The sequence below is a fragment of the Oryctolagus cuniculus genome, chromosome 10 (assembly GCF_964237555.1).
Source record: "Oryctolagus cuniculus chromosome 10, mOryCun1.1, whole genome shotgun sequence".
Lineage (NCBI taxonomy): Eukaryota > Metazoa > Chordata > Mammalia > Lagomorpha > Leporidae > Oryctolagus > Oryctolagus cuniculus.
This window is the reverse complement of record NC_091441.1, coordinates 101,240,931-101,255,945: the sequence shown is the minus strand read 5'-3', so window position 1 is coordinate 101,255,945 and position 15,015 is coordinate 101,240,931. Positions and strand designations below refer to the sequence as shown.

At 45.4% G+C, this 15,015-nt stretch overlaps 1 protein-coding gene and 1 pseudogene across 1 annotated transcript in view; one reads left to right on the top strand and one right to left on the bottom strand.

Annotated features, from left to right (window-relative positions):
* Positions 1–15,015, bottom strand: part of SMARCC1 (SWI/SNF related BAF chromatin remodeling complex subunit C1) — a 166,420-nt gene that overhangs the window by 8,974 nt on the left and 142,431 nt on the right. The window contains exon 26 of the mRNA XM_051852494.2: positions 12,842–13,103. Coding sequence (XP_051708454.1) covers positions 12,842–13,103 — 262 coding nt within the window. The remainder of the gene's footprint in view (positions 1–12,841; positions 13,104–15,015) is intronic.
* Positions 2,000–8,456, top strand: LOC138844000 (large ribosomal subunit protein eL8 pseudogene; annotated as a pseudogene).

Sequence of the window (15,015 nt, the reverse complement as noted above, 5' to 3'; positions counted from 1 at the left end):
TCAGCACAGTGTACCTCTGCGGGTGCAGTTTAGAAGGGCATAGATCCAGTTCTCTGCCAGCAGGTGCTCTGAGACTTCAGCACGCAAACTTTACCGATGGACCCATTATTCACCTTGTGTCCAGCTCAGACACAAACAATTCTCTGAGCCAGGAACTCAAGAGTGTGTGTTTCAGCAGAGAAAAGAGCTATTCAAGAAATAAATCCAGTGAGGAGGAGGACCACTGGTAGATCAATACAGTCACAAGCACTGGGACGAGCCCTCAGGCTTCTCTGCTCTCAGCCTCAGGAGTACTGCTTCCAAAGCTACCTGCTCAGTGGCATGGCCCATTTACCTATTTCCCTACATCTTCACGGCAATAACCTGGAATAAGGCTTCTTTAGGGTTTTCCAAAGCTAGAAGACCAACAGTTAAAAAAACCATTTTTTCCTTCTGCTTATGGTAATTTCTGGAGCCTCTGAGAAAATTTCCCTATGCTATTGTCAGGAAGAGGGTAAAAAAAAAAATCAATGCAATATAAGCAATCCAAGGTATGAGATGATAAAGGAGAAATAATTTACTTATTTAAGGGACCTTGCAGGCAAACATCTCTGAGGAAAACAAGGAGGATTCCCAGAGTAACTGAGGTTACAACCAGCGCACAACACACAATTCAGTGCTGGTGTCTGTAGCACCAGGCACTTAGAGAACAGACAGGGAGAATGAAGATAATACTGTTTCACTCAATCCTTCCAGGTTATTAGGAAGATGACAGTAAGGGTGTGGTTTTGAGATAAATAAAGTCAGTCACAGAAAAGCGATGTAATGTGACCAAAGTCACAATGGGTAAGAGACTGAGCCAAGATTCAAATCCAGGTCTGCCTGAGGCTTATTCTTTCTCACTGCCCCACCCTCCTTTCAAGCAGCACCTTTCCCCTTAGAAAGGGTGATTTCTAATGATCAACTTAAAATGGGGCAGAATTTAGGAAACCGGGAGAATGGTGAGCATTTGGAACAGCAGTTAAGATGCCACCTGGGACAACCTCATTCTCTATCACAGCATCTATGAGTCCCAGCTTTTCCAGATTTTGATCCAGATTTTTCTGCTGATGTGCACCTTGGGTGGGAGTAGGTGATGGCTCAAGTCCCTGCCACCCACATGGGAGACCAGGTCTGAGTTTCCAGCCCCTGGCTTCAGGCTGGCCTAGCCCCAGCTGTTGTGGGAGTCTGGGGTGTGAACCAGTGGATGAGAGATCTCGGTCTGTTTCTTTCTGCCTTTCAAATAAAATGGAAATAAATAAAATTTATTTTATTTAAATTTATCTTACATTTAAATTTAAATTTAAAAGACTGCAAAGAAGACAATCCCTATGAAGTATGACCTGTCCTTTTGAAATCTAAACAGCCTTGTGGTATCAAGTACATTTATTACTCCTGGGTGACAGTGTCTGAAGACATTCCATCAATTCTTACTAAGAAATCTGGCCCACACAACCCTAAAATGCTTAAAAGCAGGCCATATTAAACAAGATGAAAGGTGTCATGTACATATTTTTCCATGAAAATAAAATTCAGGTATTTTCTTCCTCAATGAAGAGTGGGATGAGGGAGGTGAGGGAGATGTGGCTTCCGAACAGCAGTAACAAGGCAGACTGGCAGGAGTCTGACCTACATACAAGCCCCCCTCCCTCCTACTCCCCAAACAGCAGGTATCTGAATCCTGAAAATGTTAAGGTTTGCTAAAATTAGGTTTAGTCAGTAGAAAGACTGCTCAGTATACATGTCTAATGGAATATTGTTAAGGCTCTTATTTTCATTCTTTGGTACAGGAGAGGAAAAGGGAAAAGAAAACCGATCTGGGGAGGGGAATCTGAGTTTCCAGTCCTGAGCATGTTTCATCAATCTATTTCTAACTGTCCTTGGCATATCCTCTGGCTGGGATACTGGGAGACTGGAAGTAACACAATCAGGGCCAATGGAGGGGAAGCCCAGGCTCCCTAGAGACTTCTCCTTCCCCACAATGGATTCCGGGAGGCGCCTGGGACAGATGCTCTTTGTTGAGGACTGGGCCCTCACTGTTCTCTTTGTGAGGGTAACCTGCTACTCCGGAAAGCGGCACGGCAGCCTCGTTATCACATGATGCAAGCACGACCAAAGGCATCGCAGATAATAAACACTTGGCGGATGCAACAGGCTGCTCCTCTCTTCAGTGAGAGGCTGAGTCCAGCAAGTGGGTTAGGAAGTGACGACTGGGCTGGCTGCAATCCTGTCCGGAGCACTGTTTCCCACGGTGCCGCTGTGTAAATAGGGCTAACTGAGGGGCTTAAAGGGCCAAGTGCCTGGGGTGAAATGTCCTTGAACGCGTATTTTACTGATCGAAAATGTTCTCATTTTATCACTGAAAGATCATCTTATCATGTCTAAATTTTCATCAATTCCTATCCTGATTATCCAGGCACCTCTAAAAAATTGTTACATTATTAGCAGAGAGGAAACCACAAAGATATTTAAACAGGTTCTTTTCCCTGTGCTCCACAAACACAAAGACTTCCCAATATAGGCAGCTCGCTTGAGATCCAAGAGAGGTGAACACTCGTGCCTCATTTACTGTAAATGCCCAGGGAATGCAGAGTTCACCACCATACTTAAACACCAGAGTTTCTACAACTTCCTTTTGTCTCAACTCAATGACAAGGACTCTTCCTTTAAACATGTGCCAAGGCCCCTGGAGTTCTGACCATGGACCAAAGAGACCCTCTGCAGCCAGGAGTGCCCTCCCTGACTAGGTGAGCAGCACATTAAAGGAAACTTCAGGAAGTAGCCACCACTATCCAGGCTACTCTGCTCTCATGGCTTCAAGGGCCTAGGTTGTGGTCAAGGGATACTATCAAGGCTACTCATCTTGTGCCATCAGGAATGGTAATCTTAGAGAATAGGAGTCACACAAAACTATTTTACATTTAAATGAAAGAGATGAAAAACAGTGCTGTGGGTTTCACCAGGGAAATTTAACTGAGGTGTGAGAACCTCCAGTTTCCATGTGCCAACTGTATACCACAAATGTTCTACTACAGACACTCTTGGCCTTTTTGTTTGATGGAACAAACCAATTTGGGACACTTCATCAGAGCTAGGAACAAAATCCACAAAAAGTTGCAGTTTCCAGGCCAAGAGTAGGACCAAATAATACCAGTCAAGGAAGAGACCGATGTACAGCATACAAAAACTCTGAGCACCTGAGTAAATTAAAGACGGGGGACAGGGCAACAGGAAGGATGGCAGAGACACAAACTAAACACAACACATACAGGTGCAGTGTGCGCTCTCCACTTGCATCTGCTGGCCTGGGAGACTCACAACACTGAGCTGCCTCTCTGAGCCAGCTCTACCACTAAACAATGGACAGCTTTGCAGAGAAAAATTACACGCAGCTGACCTATGTACTTACATAAATTCTAAAAAGCCAAGGAGCTGGTTTACTTGGTAATATATTTACCTTGACCCTCTACCCTACCACTTCCCCCACAACCCCTGCTTGCTTTCAAGAGCAATTTTTTCTCTCCTTTCCCACACAATAAATTCTGACCAACTGGTCCAGCAGCCCTGGCTGTTATAGTCATTTAGTGACCACCAGATGAACGATTTCTTTGCACCTTTAAATTTGATTAATCACTTTAAATTTTTCAAAATTTAGCTGACTTGGATAATTACCCTCAGTTTATTTTTTTATTTTTATTTTTTTGACAGGCAGAGTGGACAGAGAGAGAGAGAGAGACAGAGAGAAAGGTCTTCCTTTTGCCGTTGGTTCACCCCCCAATGGCCACCGCTTTAGTTTTTATTTTTAAAGATTTATCTATCTGAAAGACAGAGCTACAGAGACAGGTAGAGACAGAGAGAGTGGTCTTCCATCCGCTGGTTCACTCCCCAGATGGCTGTAATGGCCAGAGCTGTGCTGATCTGAACTCAGGAGCCAGGAGCTTCTTCCAGTTCTCCTGCATGAGCGCAGGGACCCAAGGACTTGGGTCACCCTCCACCACCTTCCAGGGCCACAGCAGAGAGCCAGATGGAAGTGGAGCAGCCAAGACTGGAACTGGTGCCCAAATGGGATGCCAGTACTTCAGGCAGGGGCTTTAACTCACTGTGTCACAGCGCCGGCCCCTTACCCTCCTTCCCTCCTTCCCTCCTTCCCTCCTTCCCTCCTTCCCTCCTTCCCTCCTTCCCTCCTTCCCTCCTTCCCTCCTTCCCTCCTTCCCTCCTTCCCTCCTTCCTTCCTTCCTTCCTTCCTTCCTTCCTTCCTTCCTTCCTTCCTTCCTTCCGACAGGCAGAGTGGACAGTGAGAGAAAGAGACAGAGAGAAAGGTCATCCTTTGCCGTTGGTTCACCCTCCAATGGCCGCTGCGGTCGGCGTGCTGCGGCCGGTGCACCGCGCTGATCCAAAGGCAGGAGCCAGGTACTTCTGGTCTCCCATGTGGGTGCAGGGCCCAAGCACCTGGGCCATCCTCCACTGCACTCCTGGGCCATAGCAGAGAGCTGGCCTGGAAGAGGGGCAACCCAGACAGAATCCAGCACCCCGACTGGGACTAGAACCCGGTGTGCTGGTGCCGCAGGCGGAGGATTAGCCTATTGAGCCGCAACGCTGCCACCCTAAGTTTCTAATGCAAATGCTAAGGCCTATTAAAATCCTAAGAACCAAAACGTTAGTGGGAAAGATTCTTTACCTATACCTGTGGCAAATCAAAAGCCAAACACATTCTTTACCCAAAACATTGAACTACCTTAATGTCCCAATCTGAAAGGTCCCTTTGGGGGCTCTCTAGAATATGGTGGACCAGACTTCCCCTGTTAGAGGCACCCTTAAAATAGTGAGTTTAATTCATTGTGGTTTTTTAAAGATTTATTTTAATTATTTCAAAGACAGAGTTACAGAGAGAGAGGCAGAGACAAAGAGATCTTCCATCTGCTGGTTTACTCCCCAGATGGCCGCAACGGCCACAGTGGCGCTGATCTGAAGCCAGGAGCCAGGAGCTTCCAGGTCTCCCAGGTGGGTGCAGGGCCCTAAGCACTTGGGCTATCTTCCACTGCTTTCCCAGGCCATAGCAGAGCACTGGGTCGGAAGTGGAGCAGCCGGAACTAGAACCGGTGCCAGCGCTTCAGGCCAGGGCTTTAACTGGCTGTGCCACAGCTCTGGCCCCTAATTCATTGTTCTTAATTTTACATTTAGATGTGAAAGAAAGCAACCTCACAAAAGGGGCAATTTTGAAAACCAATGAACTCAAGCTGCTACATTGTAAACAGGCCTACCCCTCGATTAATGTGAATATATGCATACCTGAGGGGGCTTCCATAAGTTCATGGAAAATCGCATTCAAGGGTGACATGAACTTGGGTGAACATTTTGAAGCCCTCTCTCAGAGAATAACCCAAGGTACACTCCCAATTCTACTCCTTAGAAATACACCCAGACATGGACAGTATGTCTACCAAAGACACCTGCTGATGCATGCTCACAGCAGTACTATTTACAATAACGTACCCTGGAAACCATTCAGACATTGATCAACGTGAGAATGGAACACTGTACAGCACAAAGAGGAACAAATGTACAATCATTTACAACAATGTGGACACATCTTACACACACAGCACTGAGTGAAGGAAGCTGGACTTAAACAGAAGTCCCTGGGATGCCAAAAAGCCTGGCTAGTCTGTGGTGCTGGAAGTCAGGAGAGCTATCACCCCTGAAGAGGAAGAGACAGACAGACAGTATGACAGGAGGTGCAGAGTGCTGATTTTACATATATTCTATTTATTAAATCTCACCAAGGAAATACTAAGAATTTGTCAATTTCCCCCTATGTAGGTACTTCCATAAAAAACAAGAACATCATATCGCATTTAAAGGGAAAAAAAAACCTCTCATCATACCTAAGTTTGCTTACAAATTCACTTTAGAAAAGCCTGTTTCTATGAGAAACGAAGAAGAGAAAGATGACCTACTTCTTTTAGAGACCCTCTTTACCAACTCATTTGCTGGCATTGCTTCATTGACAAACAGCTGTCCTCCTCAGTCCTCTGTCACAGGAGGCAACAGAATGGCACTGGTCTCACTTTGGAATCAGATGGGGCTCAGTGGGATCCTGGCTCCGCAAGGCAGCAAAGCTGTGTGCTTTGGCTGGCCTCAGTTCTTCAACTGCAAGTGATGGTAACAAGAAGGAAGCAAACGATGTGGGTCAGGAGCACGGCACACACACCTATTATCATTGGGAGGTGTTTAGGGAAGAAGGCAGGCCTATCACTCCACCTTTTCCAGGCTAAATGTAGAAGCTAGAGCATCTCACACGTTCTCTGTGAACAGCTCCTTGGGATATGATGTTTTAATAATACCAAAAACCAAACACTAAGGAGTCACAGTGACTTGCCCCTAAACATTTACGTCAATATTACAGAAACTGAACTTTGATATAACTGGTGTTTTTGAAAAATTACTGTTATCTGCGCTCTGTTAGGCATTTGTGTCTGTTCAAAGCTTAACTCTGAGAAAATTGACATCCACTCAAGTGGAAAGGGAGATGGACTGAATAAAGTATCCTGTATTGTGAGCATGCCAGAATTCTCAGGCTGTCTCCACAAACATCATGCAGACTGAATGGCAACTGTGATGACAGTAGTGAATTCCACAACCAAAATTTAACAGTGTTGTATATATGAAAATGAGAGCACCCCAGTTAATGTCAACCTCGCTGTATTTCAGGATAAAGCTAATAAAAACTATTTTCTAAAATATGTTATGAATAAAAGATTTATGTTGGTAACACCAGCTGCCGTATCATCAGTTTATTTTCAGTTCAAGGCTTCTGCAGGCCAACATGCCTGGTTATTTCTATGAGCAGATTTATAAAATCTGTCCTTTCAGAAAGTCAGGTCAACTGATGTTATCAGATTGGGGCCTTCCCAAGCTTCCAGGAGTCCCTCTATCTTGGCACACATCTACTTGTTTTATGCAGAATATCTACCCCAGGAAGCAAGAAACTAGTTTTAGCTAAGTACTTGGAACATTACTATAGAATAGCAAGTAATAAAAATCTTATAGGATGACTGCCACTAGAGCTATGTAACAGAGAGGTAGCATGTGCCCAAGCACACTGTGCTCTAGGAAATGGAGTTGGGGGGTGGGGTGGGGGGCATTGGAACTGAAAGTACATTAAAGCCTAAAATGGCTTTAATGATATTGGCAGTTCAGTTTGAAAGAACCAGGCTGGCATTGTGGTGTAGTAGGTAAGGCTGCTGCCTGCAGAGCCGGCATCCCATGTGGGCGCTGGTTCAAGTCCTGGCTGCTCCATTTCCTATCGAGCTCTCTGCTATGGCCTGGGAAAGCAGTAGAAGATGGTCCAGGTCCTTGGGCCCCTGCACCCACATTGGAGATCCGGAGGAAGCTGCTGGCTTCGGATTGGCACAGCTCCGGCCTTTGCAGCCAACTGGGGAGTGAACCATCAGATGGAAGACCTCTCTCTCTCTTTCTTTGCCTCTTCTCCTCTTTCTGTGTAACTCTCACTTTCAAACAAATAAATAAATCTTAAAGAAAGTACATCAAAGAAATTAAAAGAAAGAAAGAACGAATGAATGAACCCTGAGTTCACTTTCCTCCAGCTGCTCAAGATGCTGAAAGGCAAAAAGGGCAAGAGTGAGAAAGTGGGCCCTGGCACCTCCTGTTGTGAAGAAGCAGGAGGCTAAGAAAGTAATAAATCCTCCATTTGAGAAAAGGCCTAAGAACTTGAGCAGTGGGCAGGACATCCAGCCCCAGAGAGCCACCCTGCATAAAAGGCTGAAGGCGCCTCCTGCATTAACCAGTTCACCAAGGCCCTGAACTGCCAGACAGTCACTCAACTGTTGAAGCTGGCCCACAAGTACAGACTAGAGATGAAGCAAGAGAAGAAGCAGGGGCTGTCGGCTCGGGCTGAGAAAGCTGCTGGCAAAGGGGATGTCCCCATCAAGAGACCGCTGTCCACCGGGCAGGCATAAACACTGTCTCTACCTTGGTTAAGAGTAAGAAGGCTCAGCTGGCAGTGACTGCACATGATGTGGATCCCATGGAGCTGGCTGTCTTCTTGCCTAACCTGTGTTGTAAGATTGGGGGGTGGGGGGCGCCCTACTGCATCATCAAGGGAAAAGGCCTGGCTGGGGCACCTGGTCCACAGGAAGACCTGCACCACTGCTGCCTTCACACAGATCAACTTGGAAGACAAAGAGGCTCTGGCTAAGCTGGTGGAAGCCATCAAGACCAACTACAAGGACAGATACAATGAGATCTTTTGCCGCTGGGGAGACAATGTCCTGGGTCCAAAATCCATGGCTTACACTGCCAAGCTGGAACAGGACAAGGCTAAAGAACTTGCCATGAAGCTGAGATACATGTGCACTTTTGAGGAAAAAACTAAACAAAAAAGAAAAACACACAAACAAAAACCTGAAGAACTGTGAGTTCAATTCTTTAAGGTGGTTACAATGTGGCCAATAGTAGCCAGCTTGAAAGAGGTCACACAAGCTGCATATGGGACAGTCTAAACATCAAAAACACTAATGGGGGGCTCGCACTGTGGTGCAGTGGATTAAAGCCCTGGCCCAAAGCGCCACCATCCCACACAGGTGCTGGTTCGAGTCCTGGCTGCTCCTCTTGTGATCCACCTCTCTGCTATGGCCTGGCAAAAGAATAGAAGATGTCCCATGTCCTTGGGCCCCTGGACCCACGTGGAAAAACAGGAAGAAGGTACTGGCTCCTGGCTTCGATCAGCACAGCTCTGACCGTTGTGGCCATCTGGGGAGTGAACCAGCGTAAGACCTCTCTGTAATTCTTTCAAATAAATAAAACAAATCTTAAAAAAATACAGTAACATCTGTGGGGCCAGTGTTGTGGTGTAGTGGATTAAGCTGAAGCCTGCAGGTTCGGCATTCCACATGGGTGCTAGATCGAGACCTGGCTGCTCTACTTCCATTCCAGCTCTCTGCTACAGCCTGGGAAAGCAGTAGAAGATGACCCAAGTCCTTAGGCTTCTGCACCTACACGGGAGACCCGGAAGAAGCTCCTGGCTTCGGATCAGCACAGCTCCGGCTGTTGTGGTCATCTGGGGAGTGAACCAGGGGATGGAAGACCTCTCTCTCTCTGCCTCTCCTCTCTCTGTGTAACTCATTCAAATAAATAATATTTAAAAAAACAAAAACAAAAACAAAACGACAGTAATGTCTAACAGATGAAACACACAAAACAGATAACATCTAACTTTATAATACTAAAAATATACATGCAAAACAGACACTTGCTCCTTGGTCATCTGTGGAGACCAGTCAGAGAATGGATGAAGCATCTACCCAGCCTTTTCTTTAAGAACTGAGCTTCAGGCTGGCGCAGCAGCTCACTGGGCTAATCCTCTGCCTGTGGTGCAGGGACCCTGGGTTCTAGTCTCGGTTGGGGCGCCAGATTCTGTCCCGGTTTCTCCTCTTCCAGTCCAGCTCTCTGCTGTGGCCTGGGAGTGCAGTGGAGGATGGCCCAGGTGCTTGGGCCCTGCACCCGCATGGGAGACCAGGAGGAAGCACCTGGCTCCTGATCGGCGCTGCGCGCTGGCCATGGCAGCCATTTAGGGGGTGAACCAACAGAAGGAAGACCTTTCTCTCTGTCTCTGTCTCACTGTCTAACTCTGCTCAGTTACTCTGAGCTTCAGAATAACTAAAGATTAAAGGAGAGTGGGTTTTTATTTTTTTAAATAAATGCAGAAGAAATAATAAATGTAGAAATTTCCCCAAAACTTAAAAATACATTATGGGAGCCAGCACTGTGGCGTAGGCAGGTTAAGATGCCACCTGTAATGCCGGCATCCCATATGGGCACTGGTTCAAGTCCCAACTGTTTCACTTTTAATCTAGCTCCCTGCTAATGCATCTGGCAAAGTAGCAGAAGATGCCCTAAGTTCTTGGTTTTCTGCGACCATGTGTAAGACCTGGATGAAGCTTCTCATTCCTGGCTTTGTTTTGGCCCAGTCCAGGCCATTGCAGCCAACTGGGGAGTCACCACTAGATAGATTTCTCTGTAACTCTGCCTTTCAAATAAATAAATTAATTTAAAAAAATACATGATGAAATAACTGATCTAAGGAACAAGTCTCAATGGGAGATAAAACTACCTGGGAGTCTAGTGGAGATTTTTGTGGTGGATGGATCAGACAACATAAGAATCACCGATCAATTTTAATGCCACAAAAAGGGACAATAGTCATTACCAGAATATTTGCCCTCAAAAAGCAAACCTGAACCTGCTAAAATATCCAGCTCAATTCTCTGCTTATGGAAAATGTGTGGGAAGGAAATCTGACATTATTCATGTCTAGACTGGATTAGCCACAGTGTGGAAAACTCTGGTTTACTCAACACACAGATGATATTTTATCTGGTGAACTGCTACATATTACATATATATTAACAAATGCAGCATGTGGATCTGTTTCCATACTGACTCAAAAAAAAAATTAGACAATTAAAGACATCTAACTAGTGATATTACGAATTATGGTTACTTTCATTTAGTGTAGTGGATAGTTAAGTTGAAAAGTAAGATTCCTATTGCTCAAAGATACATCTGGGGGCCGGTGCTGTGGCATAATGAGTAAAACCACTGTCTGTAGTGTCAACATCCCCTATGGGTACCGCTGCTCCATGTCTGACCCAGCTCTCTGCTATGGCCTGGGAAAGCAGCAGAAGATGGCCCAAGTGCTTAGGCCCCTGCACCTGCATGGGAGACCCAGAAGAAGCGCCTGGCTTCGGATTGGTGAAGCTCTGTCTGTTGTGGCCATCTAGGGAGTGAACCAGTGGATGGAAGCCCTCTCTTTCTCTCTGCCTCTTCTTCTCTCTCAGTGTAATTCATTCAAATAAATAAAAACATCTTAAAAAGGGGGGGGGGTACATCTGAAGTGTATTTCCCTCCCAAAAATGAGGAAGAATACATAAAAACACATTTTCAAAAATGTTGATAATTGTGAAGCTGTACAATAGTTATATGGAAGATTATTATACTACGTTCTCTACTTGTCTTTAAGTGGAAGATCTCTAACAAAAAGTCAGAAATGGCAGAAAGGTGACGGTTATTGAATTAAGGTCAAGAGACTTTACTGTAGTATTCTTTTTGTGAATATGTATGTTTGAAAACATCTATAGTTTAATTTTATTTCAACTTTAATTTTTAAAAAATGATTTGAGGGACTGGTATTGTGGTATGGTGGGTTAAGCCACGACCTGTGAAGCAGGCATCCTATAAGCACTGGTTCAAGTCCTGGCTGCTCTACTTCTGATGTAGTTCCCTACTGAGAAAGCTCCCTACTGAGAAAGCAGCAGAAGATGGCCCAAGTGCTTGGGCCCCTGCCACCCACATGGGAGACCTGAGTGGAGTTCCCAAGCCATTGTGGCTATGTGGGGTGTGAACCAGTGGATGGACTACCTCTGTCCTTCCCTCTCTGCTTGTAACCGTGATTTTCAAACAAAAAATGTTAAAAAAAAGGAAAAAGAAGAATTTATATATATATATATATTTATATATATATTTACTTGAGAGGTAGAGACAGAAAGAGCTTCCATATTCTGGTACACTCCCCAAAGATCATAATCATCATAATGGCCAGGGCAAAAGTCAGGAGAGAGGGTGACTATTCAGGTCTTCCACATGGGTGGAAGGATCTAATTTCTTGAGCCATCACTGCTGACTCCCAAGGTCTGCACAGGCAAAAAGCTGAAGTCAGATGTTGGACCAAGAAACCAAATCCAGGTATTCCAATGTGGGACTCAGGGATCTTAACTACTAGGTGAAATACCCGCTTCCCTCTCCTTTAAGATATTTATTTTATTTGAAAGGCAGAACTGTGCATACATACGCAGACCTTCCATGTGCTAGTTTACTTTCCAAGTGGCTCAAAAGGGTAAGCTGAAGGCAGGAACCTGGACTCTCGTCTGGGTATCTCAGGTAGGTAGCAGGGCCCAAGTGCTTCCCCAGGCACATTAGCAGGAATCAGAACTGTAACAGATAGGAATTGAACCAGCACACAAATGGAATACCTGCACTGCAGGTAGCAGCTTCACCCGCTGTGCCACAATGCCAGTTCTTTTTTTTTTTTTTTTTTTTTTTTTTAAAGGATTTATTTATTTACTTGAAAGTCAGAGTTACACAGAGAGAAGGAGAGGCAGATAGAGAAAGGGAGGTCCTCTATCCGCTAGTTCACTCCCCAGGAACCTCTTCTGGGCAGGGGCAGGGAGGGGGGCAGAGAGAGAGAGAGAGAGGGAGGGAGGGAGAGAAGTCTTATGCTGGTTCACTCCCTAAATGGCTGCAACAGCCAGAGCTGTGCTGATTCGAAGCCAGGAGCCTAATCTAGGTCTCCAATGTGGGTGCAGGGGCCCAAGGACTAGGGCCATCCTCCACTGCCTTCCCAGGCTATAGTAGAGAGCTACGTTGCAAGTGGAGCAGCCGGGACTCCAACCAGCACCCATACAGGATGCTAGCACTGCAGGCGATGGCTTTATCCACTATGTTATCGTGCCGGCCTCAGTGCAGTCCTATAAATTTAAAAAATGCGTACACAGTCCAATGATAAATTTTTAAGATAACTCAGACATGCTGCCCATTCAGAAGCAGATCTACCCAAGGAAAAAGCACTGTGGAAAGAGAAAATGACAGGCTTGGTATGGTGATAAAACCACATCTCAAAGGCTGACAGCTTCTTAGATGACGGAGGAAATTTTCACCAGGCCTCGTCAGAAAACAAAACTGGCACAGTTAGCTTCTCTGAAGCTCCATTACAGGGAGGATCCTGTGACTGGAGTTTTCTTCTCACCTGGTTGGGGTGGATGAGGTGGTGGCATCTGGTGGTGCATCAGAGGATAGGGCGGGGGCTGCTGATGAGGCATCATGCCGGGGTGCCCTGCTGTGCCCAGTGGGGCCAGGCCAGGCGCTCCTGAGTGCTGGTGTGCCTGCTGAGGGGTCTGGCCATGCTGCTGCTGCTCCATTTGCTGCCGAGCTCGTAATTCAGCATATTTCAGCTGTTCCATGTGGAAGTTCTGGCGCTCAGTAAGCAACTGCTGCCTCTGCTGTTCTAGCTGGAAGACAGAAAAAGGGAAGATAAATGTCATCCAGAGAGGCTCTCAGAAGTGGGTGATACACAAGAAATCCAGGGAATGCCTGAGTGCCCACCTCACCTCCTGCAATATCCCCAGAGACAGAAGAGGCATTATTTCTTGAGCAGCGTATTTCCATTAGACCACAGGATTTCTCTATGTTGAGTTTAAGACCTACCTTTCCTTCACGCTGATCTTTGGGCTCACTCAGGACACATAATCTGTCTGGAAGTCCCCCAAATACTAAAAGTACTTTCCATGATTGCCTGTTTTTCCTAGGCTGAAACAACCTCTTCTGTCATTTTTATAGCTCCACACACGTGAACTTTTCATGTCCACCTAAGCTTCCCAGGCATTCTCTTCTAGATGTGGTCCTTTTGGCTATTATCTATTTTGGAATTAAATATCAGAGTAAACCCTCTGGATGAGTCAACATGGCCTTAATTGCAAAGAGACACATTTTTCCACATAGAACTTTGGCAAAGCTTCTGCAAATTTTAGCTTTCAAGTGCCCAAAATTATACGGGGTGATACATTCACAGAATATTTTGGCCGCTTAAGTAAAACTCTGCATGAATCTTTGTTTTAAGGAATATAAACACTTCAATATTCAGGATAATCTTTCTGGAATTCAAATTAAAGATAAATAAATAGGTTGTCACATGTGCAGGAAATTCAGAAACCGTATGCATGACAACAGTACAGTGAATGGAGCCTACCCTACAATGATGTAATTCAGGTGAATAATCAACCTGAACATGAAGCACAATAAAAAATACAGATTTTTGAAAGTAAACAGATGATCAGAAGCACAAGGAGGTTATGACTCCTTTCTTTACAATGATATCCCCCTCCCACCACTTTCAGTCCCTACATGTCATTTTCTAGTGCTGTGCTGTCCAATACAAAAGTCACAAGTTACACACAGTTATTAAGCATTTGAAAGGTGACCAAGAAATGAATCTATAGTCAGAGTAAAACACACTAAATTCTGAAGACACGGTATGAAATAATTTTCATATTTATTACATGCAGAAATTTTTATATATTTAATTACAATTCTTTTCTTTTTTTTTTTTTTTTGGACAGGCAGAGTTAGACAGTGAGAGAGAGACAGAGAGAAAGGTCTTCCTTTTCTGTTGGTTCACCCCCAAGATGGCCACTATGGCCGGTATGCTGTGCCAATCTGAAGCCAGGAACCAGGTGCTTCCTCTTGGTCTCCCATGCGGGTGCAGGGCCTAAGCACTTGGGCCATCCTCCACTGCCTTCCGGGGCCACAGCAGAGAGCTAGACTGGAAGAGGAGCAACTGGGACAGAATCCGGTGCCCCAACCAGGACTAGAACCTGGGGTGCTGGCGCCGCAGGTGGAGGATTAACCAAGTGAGCCGCGGCGCCGGCTACAATTCATCTATTTTTAAAATATTTATATGTGGTTATTATAATAATTCTTATTACATTTACAGCTTACATTTTAAATCTGTTGAAAAGCAATATTTTGAGACATTCAAAAGATTAGGGGAGGGGCCGGGGCTGTGGCATAGCGTGTTAATGCCCTGGCCTGCAGTGCCGGCATCCCATATGGGCACCAGTTGGGAGTCCTGGCTGCTTCACTGCCAATCCAGCTCCCTACTAATGCAGACCCAAGTCCTTGTGCTCCTGCACCCATCTGGGAGACCTGGAAGAAACTCCAGGCTCTTGGCTCCTGACAGGCTCAGCTCCAGCCATTGCAGCTACTTGGGGAGTGAACCAGAAGAAGAAAGATCTCTTTCCCTCTGACTCTACCTCTCTCTTTCAAATAGTAAATAAATAAACAAACAAACAAACAAATAAAATATATGGTTAGGGCGATGTGGGATCAGCCAGTTCTGTGGACAAATACTATATACTACTATTA